Source organism: Trichosurus vulpecula, chromosome 1 (assembly GCF_011100635.1).
Source record: "Trichosurus vulpecula isolate mTriVul1 chromosome 1, mTriVul1.pri, whole genome shotgun sequence".
Taxonomy (NCBI): domain Eukaryota; kingdom Metazoa; phylum Chordata; class Mammalia; order Diprotodontia; family Phalangeridae; genus Trichosurus; species Trichosurus vulpecula.
This window is the reverse complement of record NC_050573.1, coordinates 500,174,818-500,188,299: the sequence shown is the minus strand read 5'-3', so window position 1 is coordinate 500,188,299 and position 13,482 is coordinate 500,174,818. Positions and strand designations below refer to the sequence as shown.

General features: G+C 43.8%; 1 protein-coding gene across 3 annotated transcripts in view; it reads right to left on the bottom strand.

Moving 5' to 3' along the window:
• Positions 1-13,074, bottom strand: part of ALKBH5 (alkB homolog 5, RNA demethylase) — a 31,919-nt gene extending 18,845 nt beyond the window's left edge. Inside the window, exons 1-3 of one of the 3 annotated variants that reach the window (XM_036739788.1) lie at positions 12,845-13,074; positions 11,072-12,512; positions 2,884-2,964 (exon numbers count right to left, since the gene is read on the bottom strand). In XM_036739788.1, the coding sequence (XP_036595683.1) occupies positions 2,884-2,964; positions 11,072-11,811 (821 nt within the window). In that variant the 5' untranslated portion in view covers positions 11,812-12,512; positions 12,845-13,074. Of the gene's footprint in view, positions 1-2,883; positions 2,965-11,071 lie in introns of all 3 variants that reach the window. The other 2 variants (XM_036739796.1, XM_036739783.1) reach the window with 2 other exon arrangements.
• Positions 13,075-13,482: the final 408 nt, after the last annotated feature.

Here is a 13,482-nt window from a genome sequence, read left to right as displayed (position 1 = left end):
CCCCCACCCCATAAAACAAACCCTTTTGCTACAAGGGACAGTGAAGGGACATACTCAGCAATGGTGATATTAAAACAAAGAAAAAAAGTAATAAAAAAGAAAGTTCTTTATTCTGTGCTGAAATCTGCTTCCCTGTTAGCTTCTGCCCACTGATGTACACAAACAGTCTGAGGCACTGGAAGATCAGGCTTAGGCTCCCGGTCTCCTAGTTCTGTAGACAATGCTCTTACCACTAAAATCACATTCATATCTGAAGACAGCAAAGAAGACAATTAACTAACTACTGTTTCTAGGATCAGCACATCAATCTCAAGTCAGAGATTTTCCCATGACTGTAACACATGGAATGATGCTGCCTGACCCTTTCAATCTCCTGTTACCATGAGCAAACCTTGGCCCTCATTGAGATGCTATTGTCCCTGGCCTGCCACTTCCTTGGCTGCTGTGTCAGAGGTTGATACCTTGCCAGACGCCCAGGTTCCTCCTCTGCTACCCGGCTGCCTTCACTGGCAATGACCCTCAGTTCTCTGCTGCCAGAGCCTCTCGAATTTACATATTTTCTACAAGGTTCAGAGCAAGTGACCTCCCTAGCCACAGCCTGTTTCTTCTGAGTCAGAAGGTTTGACTTTAGATGATTTAAATAACTCCTAGTATTTTAAGACAAATGAGATGCGACAAGTTTTATAAATCTTAAGCACAAAAAAAACCACTGCTGTCATTATTAATAATGATCTGCATTTTCATTTGGTCATACAGTCAGTTACTCCTACCAATGCAGATAGTAACCCAGAGACACCTTGGTAGACAGTTTTTGTGAACTGCTATGGCCAAAAAGCTTCACTACCTTACGACCAACCTTTTAGGTTAGAGCATCTCTAAACTTGGGTAAGATGATCTTTGGTAGATAGACCCTTAATCTGTCACCAAGTCCATTCTCTAAACCCTTTGGTACAACTTGCCAAGGTTTCCTGGTAAGCAAGGATCTAGAATCCCAGGAACATTTCTATACCATTAGATGGCAAAGGAGAAAGATTTTAGTGGAGGAAATCTCTTAATACTTTTCAAAAATGAAGATTACACTCCCAGGGCTTTCAAAGGTACAAGTGAGACACTTCCCGCCACCCCCCACCTCCCCCCCAAAAAAGCCTGACACAATCAGGCAGCTCCTTTTGTTAACATGATAGATGAACTCTATGTGATCAACCTTTTTTGAATGAAGTGCAAGAGAAATCAGGAGGTAGAAGAGGGAAGGTAAAAAGGCAGATCAATCAACAAGCATTTATCAGGCACTTACTATGTGCCAGAAACTGTGTTACATGCTGAGGATAAAAGTATTTCCTGTGGTTAGGAAAATCTTCTTACCCTCCTTAAAGTTCTAGGATACTCTGACTGAATCTATCGTTCCCATAACACTCTTGTATTATCCTTGTACTATCTTTAATCTGCATATATCTGTTTCCCAGTGGAACAGTGGATCTAAAAGGGTGTGTGACTCAAGCGTTATTAGATATGCCATGAAATTTTGGATGTCATGTTACTGCAGATAAAAGATTTTCAAAAAAATTATTTCACATACATTTTACTTACCCAGTGTATTAATGCAGTAAGTATAGCATTTGCAAAAACAAAATTTACCTATTATATGTGCAGCACACTAATCTCAAAAAATGTCAGACCCTGAACTTGTAGCAAAGTCAGCAAGAGGCCACACTCTTATGGAAGACAACTGTACATATTCAAGTCACCCAACTATCGTACAACAGCACTGCCAACTTAAATGTTCAGAGTGCTGCACTTCCTCATAGAGTACAGTTGTGAGCAAAAAAAATCTGAAGCACTGCAGTTGAATAAAAACACCTTAAAAGCTAGGCTTGTCATTTATCATTATATGCCCAGCACCCACCATATAACAGGCATTTAATAACTGAATGCTGATTACGACAAAGTGAACTGAAGCCTGGGGGCCCTGGGAAGGAGACAAGAAATAGGCTAAGTTACAAAAGAACATTCTAATTATGGTTTCTGAATAACACCAAATTAAGAGTGAGGAGACTTGTGCTCTAGCGCTGGTTCTGCCTCTAAACAAGCTACGTGACCTTGGGCAAGTACTGTCTTTCACCTCTGAGGTTGTTTCCCTCATCTATAAAATGAAGGGACTGGACCTGATGCTCTTTTAAGGCCTCCTTCTTCTGCTTTACAATCCCATGATTCTATTTATCTGATGAAAGACAATTAGGAGAACTTACACGGCCACAGGTAGCATGTCAACACTTCCTGATTCTTTCTACCATAGCCTAAATTTACCACAAGTTGGTCATCAATTCCCTACACGGGAAATGGTGACAATGTGGGACAGGATTAGATTCTCAGGCATCTGATCAGCTTCCATTACTCTCTGTTCTCCCTACCACATTTGAAAACCTTGACAACTGAAAGAAGGTTGTGAAAGCAGTGTCTAAAAATACTTTAAAGGTATATTAATTAAATTTTCAAATAAGAAAAAAAGTATATTACAAGTTGTAATAATAAGAACTTTAGGGTATTCTCTAGGTATGGGAAAATGAACTTATTTTCTCAAATCTTTTGGTCTTAGTGTATTTTAAAATACTGATACCACATGCTTTTTCACAACACTTCTATCCATTTATTGGAGTCCTTAGCTTCCGGATGAAAAATCTTTATACCTACAGAATTAAAATCAAGTAAGGGTAAAATGAACCTAAGGCTGTCCCCTTCCTGGCAAACACCCACCCCTTGGTGCATAAGTATCCCCCAGACGTAAAATATATCTCAGTTGTTATTTACAAACATTACCCAGAAAGATATAAAGATGTATATATAACAACCAACTTGGTGGAAAAACAATTGAGCTTTGGCACTTACTTCCTAAGGATGATGACAGCTCGACGCTCCTTGATATCCTGTGGTCGTATGCAGTGGGTGATTTCATCAGCAGCATATCCACTGAAAGAAAACAGCATATGATGAGAGCAGGCTGAGATTAAGAGAATGACTGGAGGTAGATGATTATCATTTCCTTTGATCAGGATTCTTCTCCCCATTTCCTTTGGGTTATTAAAAGCTCCATTCTGTTGGTCAGGAAGCTAACAACATGAACTTAAAGATACTACTTTCTCTCCAAAGGTATAACCATTTGTGATTCAAGATAAGGGAACTTTCCTCCCCATAGCTGGATATAGCAGGCATATATACTACTTAAAAGCTGTTTCTCCTCAGTGGAGACTCTACATTTTATCTAAAACAAGTCTGATTAAATGTAGAAACTACTTTAAGAAGACATGAGCATATGACCAAGTAAACAGTACCTTTAATGGGAAGGTGAGAAGGAAAAGCTGAGCAATTTACATGATACCACACTATTTCCGTAACCACCCCCCCATTAAAAAAAACTATCAAGACCTAGAAAGGCCCTCAGTTTAAGTATTTTTCTTGCTGAACAGACTCAACATTAGGTAATCCTTCTCACTTTTGAGGGAATCAGAGATGCAGAAACTGACCGGAATAGCCAGATTAGCTTAAGCAAGGCTACTGTAAGGGACCAGAAAAGAGATAAAGATATTCAGACCTCTTACTCTCTCACAACTTTTTGGCTTTATGCAAAAGCTGAGGTAGACAAACTGATGATGAGTCCCAGGGCAAAGAAGGTACCCAAGAGAAATTCAACAGCTTTTTCCCCTAAAGTTGCCTCTTGGGGAATTCAAAGTCTCCAAATCAGCTCTTTGGCATATTTTAAGATTTACTATCATTATTTCGTATTTATTTCAAGATGGTACATAATTCAAAATTGCTTACAGGCTAGTAATCACATGTAGAGGACTACTTGATAGCTAAGAACTTTCAAAGCTAGCTGTGCTCCTCAGCACCCTCTCTTAGTTGTCATGACCAAAGTAATTTTAACTTATCAATATAAGCATAGTCAAGCTAACAAAACCCTGGGAAATCATTCAGATCAGTATAGTAAAGTTTGAGTTTATAAAAAATAAAACTAGCTGTGGCCTCAGGTCAGAATTGAATAGCAGGTGAGAAAAGGTCTCTCAAATATTTCACTCAACTCAAATACCTCTAAGCATCCCTGTCATGAAGGATCACTCTATATACAGTCCCTTTGTTTTATATTCAGGCTTTTCTGAAAGTCCTTTTCAGAAGAAGTATTAGCATCAAGCTTGCTTGACCTCTACCATTCTAAACTCAACCTGGACACTCTTGGCTAGATGTTATAAAATGGCTGGTACTATTTGGATGGGGGTGGGGGATGAGAACGGGAAAGAGGCAGGAGGTATCTGATACCCTAGTGTAAGGAGGCAAACAGCTATTTACCCCACGCTCTAAGAGCCAGGCTACGTTTGGCTTAGGTTTCAGAAAGTCTGACCTGATTCCAAGCCCCGTGTCCCTTCAAGGTTACCAGGTTGGTTCTTGTCTGGCCTCAAGAGATCACATACATAATAAAGATTTTCTCAGGGTGGTCTTGAACTAAACCAATAAAGACTGTACAGCAAACCAGAATTTGTGATTTAACTCTGGAAATATCCCAGGCTCCTATGGATCAAATGCCTTGGGCCTCCTATCTCTTACATCAAAGAAGGTCTCAGTCACATCCTTTGGTCTAGCTTAAGCAGGCAATATGGTGGCAAATCTTACTTCACTTTCTTCTTTGTCATTCAATGTACTCGAGCAAAATGTAATAATGTCAAAGGTAGACAAGACCAATCTCCAAATGACTCATTTATGAGTGTAGGATACTAATTCTCATACCAGCTACAGACAAATACTTCTCCAGATAAGTATGTATGAGTGTTATTAACCTGTTTGACTTGGCTAGTAACAGGGCTGAAAATACACTACCTTTAAATCTGCTAACATGGGAAAGCTGTCAAAAGGCAATTCTGGAGAAAATACAGACATTTAACAATTTACCTTCTCTCTTTTCTTAAAAAACAAAAACAAACCAGTAAAAAAACCCAAACAAACAAACCCAAGAATTAAACTACCACATGTCGTCCTCCTATCAAGTGAAGCCAAAATGAGTCAAAAGGCCTGGTAAGGATAACTTTAATTAGTTCAAATCATTTTCACAATCTGTAAGTGTGCAACATCATAGGCTACAACAGTTTAGCTACCCTCTGGTACCCTTAGCTCAGCTTAATCTTAATCTTCTCAGGTGCTGCTCCTGCTCCCTCTTGTGGTTGCCTTAATTCTGGCATACGGCTGAAGCGTCTAATACTGAAAGACCTTAACACTCATTATTAGGTTTTCGTTATACCTTTGGCCTTCCTATCAGCAAAACCATTATGATTATCTAAGTCTTGGGCAATCCCCAAGAAAGTCTTGGCTGTAAAAAAGGATCTTTCAAAAAATTGTTTTTAATATGCTCCTAAATCATTAATAAACACAAGTCGTTTCAACATACAAAGTACAGAGGATAAAAGAGGAAACTTAACGTTTGTTAAGCTATTCTTCAATTAGAACTTTCCATCAGAAAGTGTTGAGCTGAGAGTACATTAAGGTTATTTACCACTAAGAAGCCTATTTATTGCAAGAGAATCTGTTTAAGAGAAGTGCACGCCAATTTGAAACTGAATACACTCAAGTCAATGCCACTCTTGGCCTGTGGGAAACAGTCTGAGCCTGTTATTTTATCTCCACAGGAAAAGAAGTTTTACATATTGGTCAGCCTACATAATTAACACATTGATCAAATGGGAAAGCAGGGACCACTTCCAATGCTTCCTTGTACCACATTCCAAGTCTCTTGTCTAGGAGAAAGATTTGGAAAATGCACGATCAAGACAGGTTTGTGAAGATGCTAACTTCCTCCTCAAACACCATTTGGCAAGTTGTCCAAAAAGGGTCAGGGAGACATCATGAAAACATAGGTATTGGCTATCTATATAGGGTCCCCAGTTCTGTCTTAAGGCCAGTTGAGTGATAAAACAACTGTTCACATTCATGTTAACACGAAGATTTACAAGCTTTTCTTTATATAAAAGGTAAGCAGTGGTGCACACATTTCTCCACATTTTACAGGTGAGGAAACTGAGGCTTAAGGAGGTTAAGTGGCCTGCTTGCTCACTGTCACAGAGCTAGTAACTTGTCTGGGTCAGGATTCAAACCCAGGTCTCCTAACCCAGCAGTCTTTATGCTAGACCATCCATGCTGGCTCCAACTGCAATTTACTGGGAAATAGCCTAAGAACTCTCAATAACATATTGCAATCAGAGCATGAACCCTCTCTCAATGGCGGGTGGGGTGGGGTGGGGGTGAGATGCATTTGCTTTTCCCACTCCATCTATCTAGAAGGCAAACCAAAGCTGGTTCTTTTTGTAAAGTGAGCCACTTTTTACCAAAGCAGGGTGGTGATCTCAGGTGGAAGTTATTTATACGTTACTCTAACACCATAATAATACACACAGCTCAAATCCAAGGAAAGGAAGTAAGGCTTGTTTGACTCCAAAAGTTTAGAAGGTTGGGTGAAAGGGTGGAATACCTCAAACTAGAGAAGGTGTCAAGCTAACCCTAATCTTGATTCAGACTACATATGACACTAAATTCTGGACCCAGTCACAACCTTTTCTCAAACTGTTCAATTACATATCCACAGTATCATTCACCTTTGTTTTTGTATTCCCTCCCCTTCCACCAACCCCTATGCTTAGCAGCTCTAAGGCTTAAGAACTTTCTGAAGCTTGCTACTGCAAGCTAACTTTTTCTAGTTAGAGGGATGGTGTATGGATATTTAGGGCAGATCTGACATGTAAATCCACTTACTCCTCATAAGCTTCAGTGGCTCCCTATTGCCTCTAGGTTAAAATATAAATTGGTATAGCTTTTAAAGCTCTACACAATATGCTTCAAACCAATTTTTCCAGATTCACTGGACATCACTTCCCCTCCTTCACTCTGAAACTAGGCAAACTGGCCTTGCTTCTATTCCTCATAATCCCGTCTCTGTTGTCTGTCCCTTATGCTTGAACACATGCCCCTTCCCTTCCCTGTCCCCTTCCTGAAGCATAGAGATTGTTTCATTCTTTGTAGCATAGTGCCTAGAACATAGCACACACTTAAATGCTTGATTGACAGCATACATAAAATTTTAAATGGGATAATCAACCAATAAACATTTATTAAGTGCCTTCTACGTGCCAGGCCAACACATTCTGCTCTTTTCAGTCATGTTCTAAATTGGAAAAGTTCTGAAAACAAAATTAGGCCCTCTGAAGAGCTAGAGCTAAGCCTTGACCACAGCTGTACAACGCCCAGCCCTAAAATTTTTCCATGGTACTTAAAGAATGCACAGAGGTTCCTGAAGATAGCAGTGGTACGTCTGCCTTCTTTTCCTTTGTCTTCCATTTCCTCCCTAGGACAAGAAACATTAAAACAACCCAGTACAGATCTCTGGCCCAAGACCATCTGTGAGTTTGCTTCCTTATGAACTGAAGCATTACCATTATTCTGTTTTTCACTAGGGTTTGCATATTCTTTGCTATTCTTTGTTTGAACATTTCTTTCATTGAACAGGTGATGTGACTTAACAGCTATCTGCCCCACTTTCTGAACTATTTTAAGCTAAAAGTGGAATTTTGTTTTCAGTAGATATTAACTACTCTTATCCCAAAATTGATGATTAACGATGACAATAAAAAAGGCATCAGCCTCTAGGAAATTACTTCAATTAAAAAATGTCATCTCACAGCACGAAAGAGAAATGTTCTAAGTAGGTGGGAAGAAGGTAATAAATAAATGTTTTGGGGGAACAGAGTTGAGTGGCCTACCCTGTTCCTCTGCCCAGATGGCAAACAAACTATGCAGAAAAGAAACAAGGGAGGGCAGAGTCTACCACTGAAGGAACTGAATGAGGGAAAAGTTCTATCATTCAGGAAGTAGTTTCCAACTGAGTTTAGAAAGAGGCAGGACAAACCTTTTGTTTAGGGCAGGTTTGCATTATCATTTCTAAGGTGTTGATATGATCTTCAGAAGTTGTTCTCCATACTGACAACTATTTAAAAAAAAGCTGAACCCCTACTATAATCCTCAAAAACAGAGCAATGCTGATGAAGCGAGCAGTGTTTTAGCCATTACCAGACGAAATCATGATGCAGTGGAAGGAGTACTGGACTAAATTCCAAAGGCTTTGCTGGCATGCTGCACGGCACCCTGGACAAGCCACTTCCACTCAGGGTTCCAGGTTTCTTCTCTGCATAATGAATAGGTTGATGAGATAATCTAAGGTCCCTTGTAATTCAGACTCTGCCTTCCCACCCACCATCATACTTCTTCTCAAAGAGAAGTGCTGGAGGATAGGAATTGGACTTGGTCTCATCAGGATAGGGAATATTTCCCCAATGAGGAAATACCTTTATCAATGCTCTGCAACTTAAAATCTTACAGAGTTAACTGGAATAGGCATTAAAGTGATTTGCCTAGGGTTACTGAGCCAGCATATGTCAGAGGTGGGACTAGAACCCAGATCTTCGGGGTTTCAAGGATAGTTCGCCACTCCTTACACTCTTTCTTCCCAATCAGAAGCTAAATCCTATCAGCTGAGGGTAGCATGTTTGGGGTTCATTCTTGTAAGTGCAAGAAAACAAGGATTCCTCAGTAAGTTTACCTAACAGTTGTAAAGGATTCTGAGGAAAACTAAGATGTTAACTGGCCAGAGATTTTAGGGAAGCAGGCCACCTGTCTGTAGATGGAATAGAATAGAGCTGACAAAGCCAAGAAACAGCATCTGAACCCAATTTGGAAATTCAGACAGGAGCTCTGAAAAATAAAGTCTCCATGATTACTCGGTTTTTGAACTTGGCAATGGGGGGGAGGGGAAGAGGGAGGCTGAGAACTGACTTTACTTCCAGTATGCATCAGGGTACAGTGGATGAGAGTACCAGATTTGGAGGCAGAAAGTCTGGGTTCAAATCCTGACTTCTATTTACATACAGTAAACAATAATCAACTGTGTGATACTGGGCAAGTCCCTTAACTTCTCTGGGCTGCAGTAGCCTCATCCATAAAATAGGGACTAGATAACCTCTAAGGCAGGGTTCTTAACGTGTGTGTGTGTGTGTGTGTGTGTGTGTGTGTCAAAGACCCCTCTGGCAGTCTAGCAGAACCTAGGGACCTCTTCTCAGATTTTTATTATTATTACTATTGTTTCATAATTGAAAGAAATGTTAAATTTCAGTTAGAAACTAGTGAAAATAAGGATGATTTTTTTTCCTGTTCAAGTTCATTAACCCCTGAAATTTACCCAGAGACCACGGGTTAAGCAGCCCTTCTCTAAATTCCTTTCCAGTTCCAAATCTGTGATGAAGCCTTCCAAGTGTTTCTCCTTAAATGACATCATCATATAGACTGCCTAACCTAACAAGCCTTACTTTAGTAATGCTAAAAATAAATACATAGAAACTTGGGATTTTAGAGCTAAAGTTCTCAAAGGAAAAAGAAATTTTTCCTGATGGTATAATTCTGTTAGTGCACTCTTTCATCAATCAGGATAGTTTAAGAACATTTTCCAGGCATGGAGGATAGCTCTAGTTAGAGGGACTATGTATTTGTGTCTGGAGGGCTTTACGATATATTTTTTAACATATTAACTAAATGGATAACATGACAAATTCTACTTTCAGCAGAATGCTTTTTAAGCCCCGAAGAATCAAAACTATTAGTTTACAGCTACTCCAGAATGTATTCTCGCTACGAAACTCTACAGACTTGGCTCTGAAAGTCCCTTTGGTTTCTAAGTCTCCCTGGGGATGGACTACTGTAATTCCATGCTATGTGGAATTGTTTATGGCCAATAATTTTAGAGAAATTCTTGATGGAAATATCTATCCTGAAAGGGACTAGGAGTAATAAACCTATATTGGAATAAACAAGCAGATTCTAAGAAACAAGTCTCAAATATTTGGATTTTCAGTGGTTGTGTGGGATCCCAAATCCTGGTTTCTATGGTGTTTCAGATGAACAAAGAAGTAAAGTACTGCTGCTGCTGTTTGTTTATTTCCCAGACACAAACAACCTTCAGTTAACCACTCTGCTTGGAATTCCCTACCATTGCCGCATAGTTTTGGCTCTTGGGACCTGACAGGATTCCTCCCTCATCCACAAACACTGAAGAAACAACTGCTTCCACACCCAAATGATATTAATGGTGCTTCCCCAGTGCCGCCATTAAAAGGACCCCTGGGACTACATTTCTCCATCCATCCACAGCTGCACTTTAAAGATTAAACTGTTCTCTACTAAAACTCCTGAAGACCTTCAGGGTATAAAGTTAAGAGCAACGTTACCTTCTGCGGCACTTTTGGAAATCAGAGGATTCCAAGGTACTCTAAACATTAGCTATCTTATCACTAAGAAATAAGGGATTACTTTTCTGATTGTAGAAATTTCTCAGTTTAAAAGCAGTTTAAAGTAAAAATTTGCTTTCTCATTAAAATCCAATGAGGAGGCAAATATGTTACTAATACAACTGTAGAGGAAATCACCAGGTCAAAAGAATGTAATTACTAAATCTATAATTTCAGAAGGACATTCTAACCTACCTCTCTACTAAGGACCGAGATCACGTGCTATACTTGGGTTCAAATATCTCCGCAGGCTATGTGATGATGGGCAAGTCACTTAACCTCTCTGGGCCTCAAGATGCCTCATCTATCAAATAAGGGATCGGTCTGGATGGTCTCTTCCATCTCTAAATCTACGATCATATGAAAAATAATGAAAGGCTCAAGAAAACAAAATCTGCATCTTAGAAGGATTTATGGCCTAAACAGCAGCCCCATAACCTTGGAAAAATTTTATCTAACGGCTTTGTGTTGAGTGCATTAAATCAAAGTTTTAGCAAAGCTCTTCTCCACTTCTAGGGGAAGAGGAACAAACTTCCCCGACAAGCGTTTCCCACTTTAAGATCAAGCCTGAATACAGTTTAACCCATAGGATAATCGGTCAACCAAAGAGGAAAGGATTTTTTACAAAGGATATTCATTATCTTAACCTGATGAAGGCCAGGTGGGAGCAGAGTTATGGGTTAAAGGATGATAGCAGAGGTCGTTACCTGAGCACAGTCACACTCCCTCTCCTCACAGGCAGGAACAGCACAGGTTCAGAGACCCTGATGGGCTTGAATTGAAACTTGCAGCCGAAGCAGAGGGCGGAGTCACTGAAGAAGGAGACGGACACTATGGGTCTCTCAAAGATGTGGATGGGATCCACATGCGAGACAATGCAGCCTCCGGGTTGGTAGTCATTGATTACGGCGCTGTTGACAAAGCCTTCGGGGATGACACGGTGCTCCACCAGCTTCTGTATCACCAGCTGGTGCACCCACTCCGGGATTTCATCCACGTCCCCCGGGGGGTAGAGCCGCTCCTGCCCCGGACCGCGCTTCTGCAACTGCGAGCCGTAGGTATAGCCCTCTCCGAAGAAGTACTTGTTGCGAAGGGGGGCCCGATCCACCGTGTGCTCGTTGTACAAGCCCTTCTCCGCCCGGGACACCACCTCGTCGATGCGGGCCTCGATCTTGGCACACTCGTCCTGGCTGAAGAGGCGGATCTGCCGGATGCCGCTCTTCACTTTGCGGGCCTCCTCCTCCTTCTGCTCCTCGTAGTCGCTGCGCTCCGAGTCCGAGTCTTCGTGGTATTTGCGCTTGGCCGGGATGGTGTAGGGCTCGGCGGCGGCGGCGGCCGCGGCCGCGGCCACCACGGCGGCCTCCCGGCTGCCGGGCTTGTAGTTATCCCGGGATGTCATGGACTTGAGCTTCTCACGTAAGTCGGTGTAGCCGCCGGCAGCAGCCATGGTGCCGCTTCCCACCCCGCCCCCACCTCTCCTCTATTGATCTCCTAGATACCCGACTCGGAGAGCTGGAGAGTGGGAAGTGCTGCTGCTATTCATGGCCCGCACCAGCTGGATGCGAATGTTCCTTCTGAGAAGACGGCGTGCCCGCGGCCCCGCACAGGCGGATCTCTCTTCCTCAGGAGACGGGAGCCAGGTAGGCTGAGGAGGGGCCGAGGGGCGGGGGTCCTTCAGTCCTCCATCCTTCGGGGCTTCACGGGGGGCTCTCCTCCCCTTTCCCTCGGGTTCCGGCCCGTAGACCTTCGGGGGAAAGGTCAGAGCGGTACGTGAAAGTCCCGGCAGTCAGTGCCTCTGACCCCCTTCCTCCAGAAAGCTCTTCTCGTGCAATGGGGGGGGGGGGGGGACGAGACCCGAGGATCGAAGCCGAAGCCAGGAGTGGAGCCCAGTCGCCCGGGCGCGCTCCCCTTCTTTTTCCTTCTTCGGTTGAAGGGCAGGGAGGAAGGAGCGAGCGTCCAGCGGGAAGCCTGGCTCTTCGAGGGGCTCCGGGAGGCCTCAGCCGCAGCAGCCTGACTGTGTCATGCAGAAGCGGCGGGGCCTCCTCCCGGGATCGCTTCAAAGGTCTCCAGTCGAAGGGAGGAACGCATCACCGGGTCCTGCGGAGCTCTTCTGCCGCCTCATCCCACAGCCCCGATGGCAGCGGCCCCCTGGGGAACAGAAAGCCAAGAAATCAGGTTCCAATTAAGTGCGATCCGGTTCCGCTCTGCAGAGCAGGGTTTTCAGGAGCACTTTAAAGGACTCCTCGCTACGTCACAGGACGCCAGCCCAGCATACTATAGACCCGGGGCTAGTCCGGTCCTAAGCGGGCTCCTCACCGCGCAGGCGCCACTCCACCGGCAACAGCGGGTCCTCCGGCTTCAGTCATGCGCGTCAAGATGGTCCCGGGCAGCGGCAACTTCAACGCATGCGCACGAAAAACCGCTCGTCGTTTGCTCCCCTCCCCCAACCCCTGAGGGCTACGAACCCCTTAGCAACCTGCCTCAACACAGCGCCGCTATGACTTTCCTCGGGGGCTGAGCGGCTCCTTTCACCTCCTTCGCGGGGTGGGGAGGGTTCTGCACGTTGTCACTGCTGTTCCCGCGCCTTGTCAGGACATCGTCGGGACAGCCGCAGACTCCTCAACCCCCTCCACGTACAACCTGGGGAACCGCCACAACCTACCCTGTCCTATTACCGCCCCCTTAGAGCTTGCTCTTCTTTTATTGGTTTGTCGGTCACTCAGGGGGCGGTCCCAGATGAGGTTTCCGGGAACTGATTGACGGAGAAGCCAGTCAATCAGAGGGGGTCGCCCTAGTTATTGCGTCCCTGTCGAGGACCCCTCAGGGGTGAATGGGTAGTTAAATTATTGCCTGTTACCGTACCGCTGCGGAGGAAGCCCCGGGGACCGAAAGTCCCAGGTTAGGCTCGGCCATGGCTGTATGTGGGCCATGGGATCGGCGCGTGAGCTCGGGCGATGGCGCACTCCAGAGGCGGGGAATAGGCAGCAGCGAGGGCACCCCTCTAGCCAGCGCCGTAGCCTCCGGGACGTGACTTAGGGAACGTCGGCGGCTGGAGGTGTCGTTGGCGCGCGCCTGGCGGAGGGAAAGTACCTCTGAAGATTACCCCGGGAATCCTAAA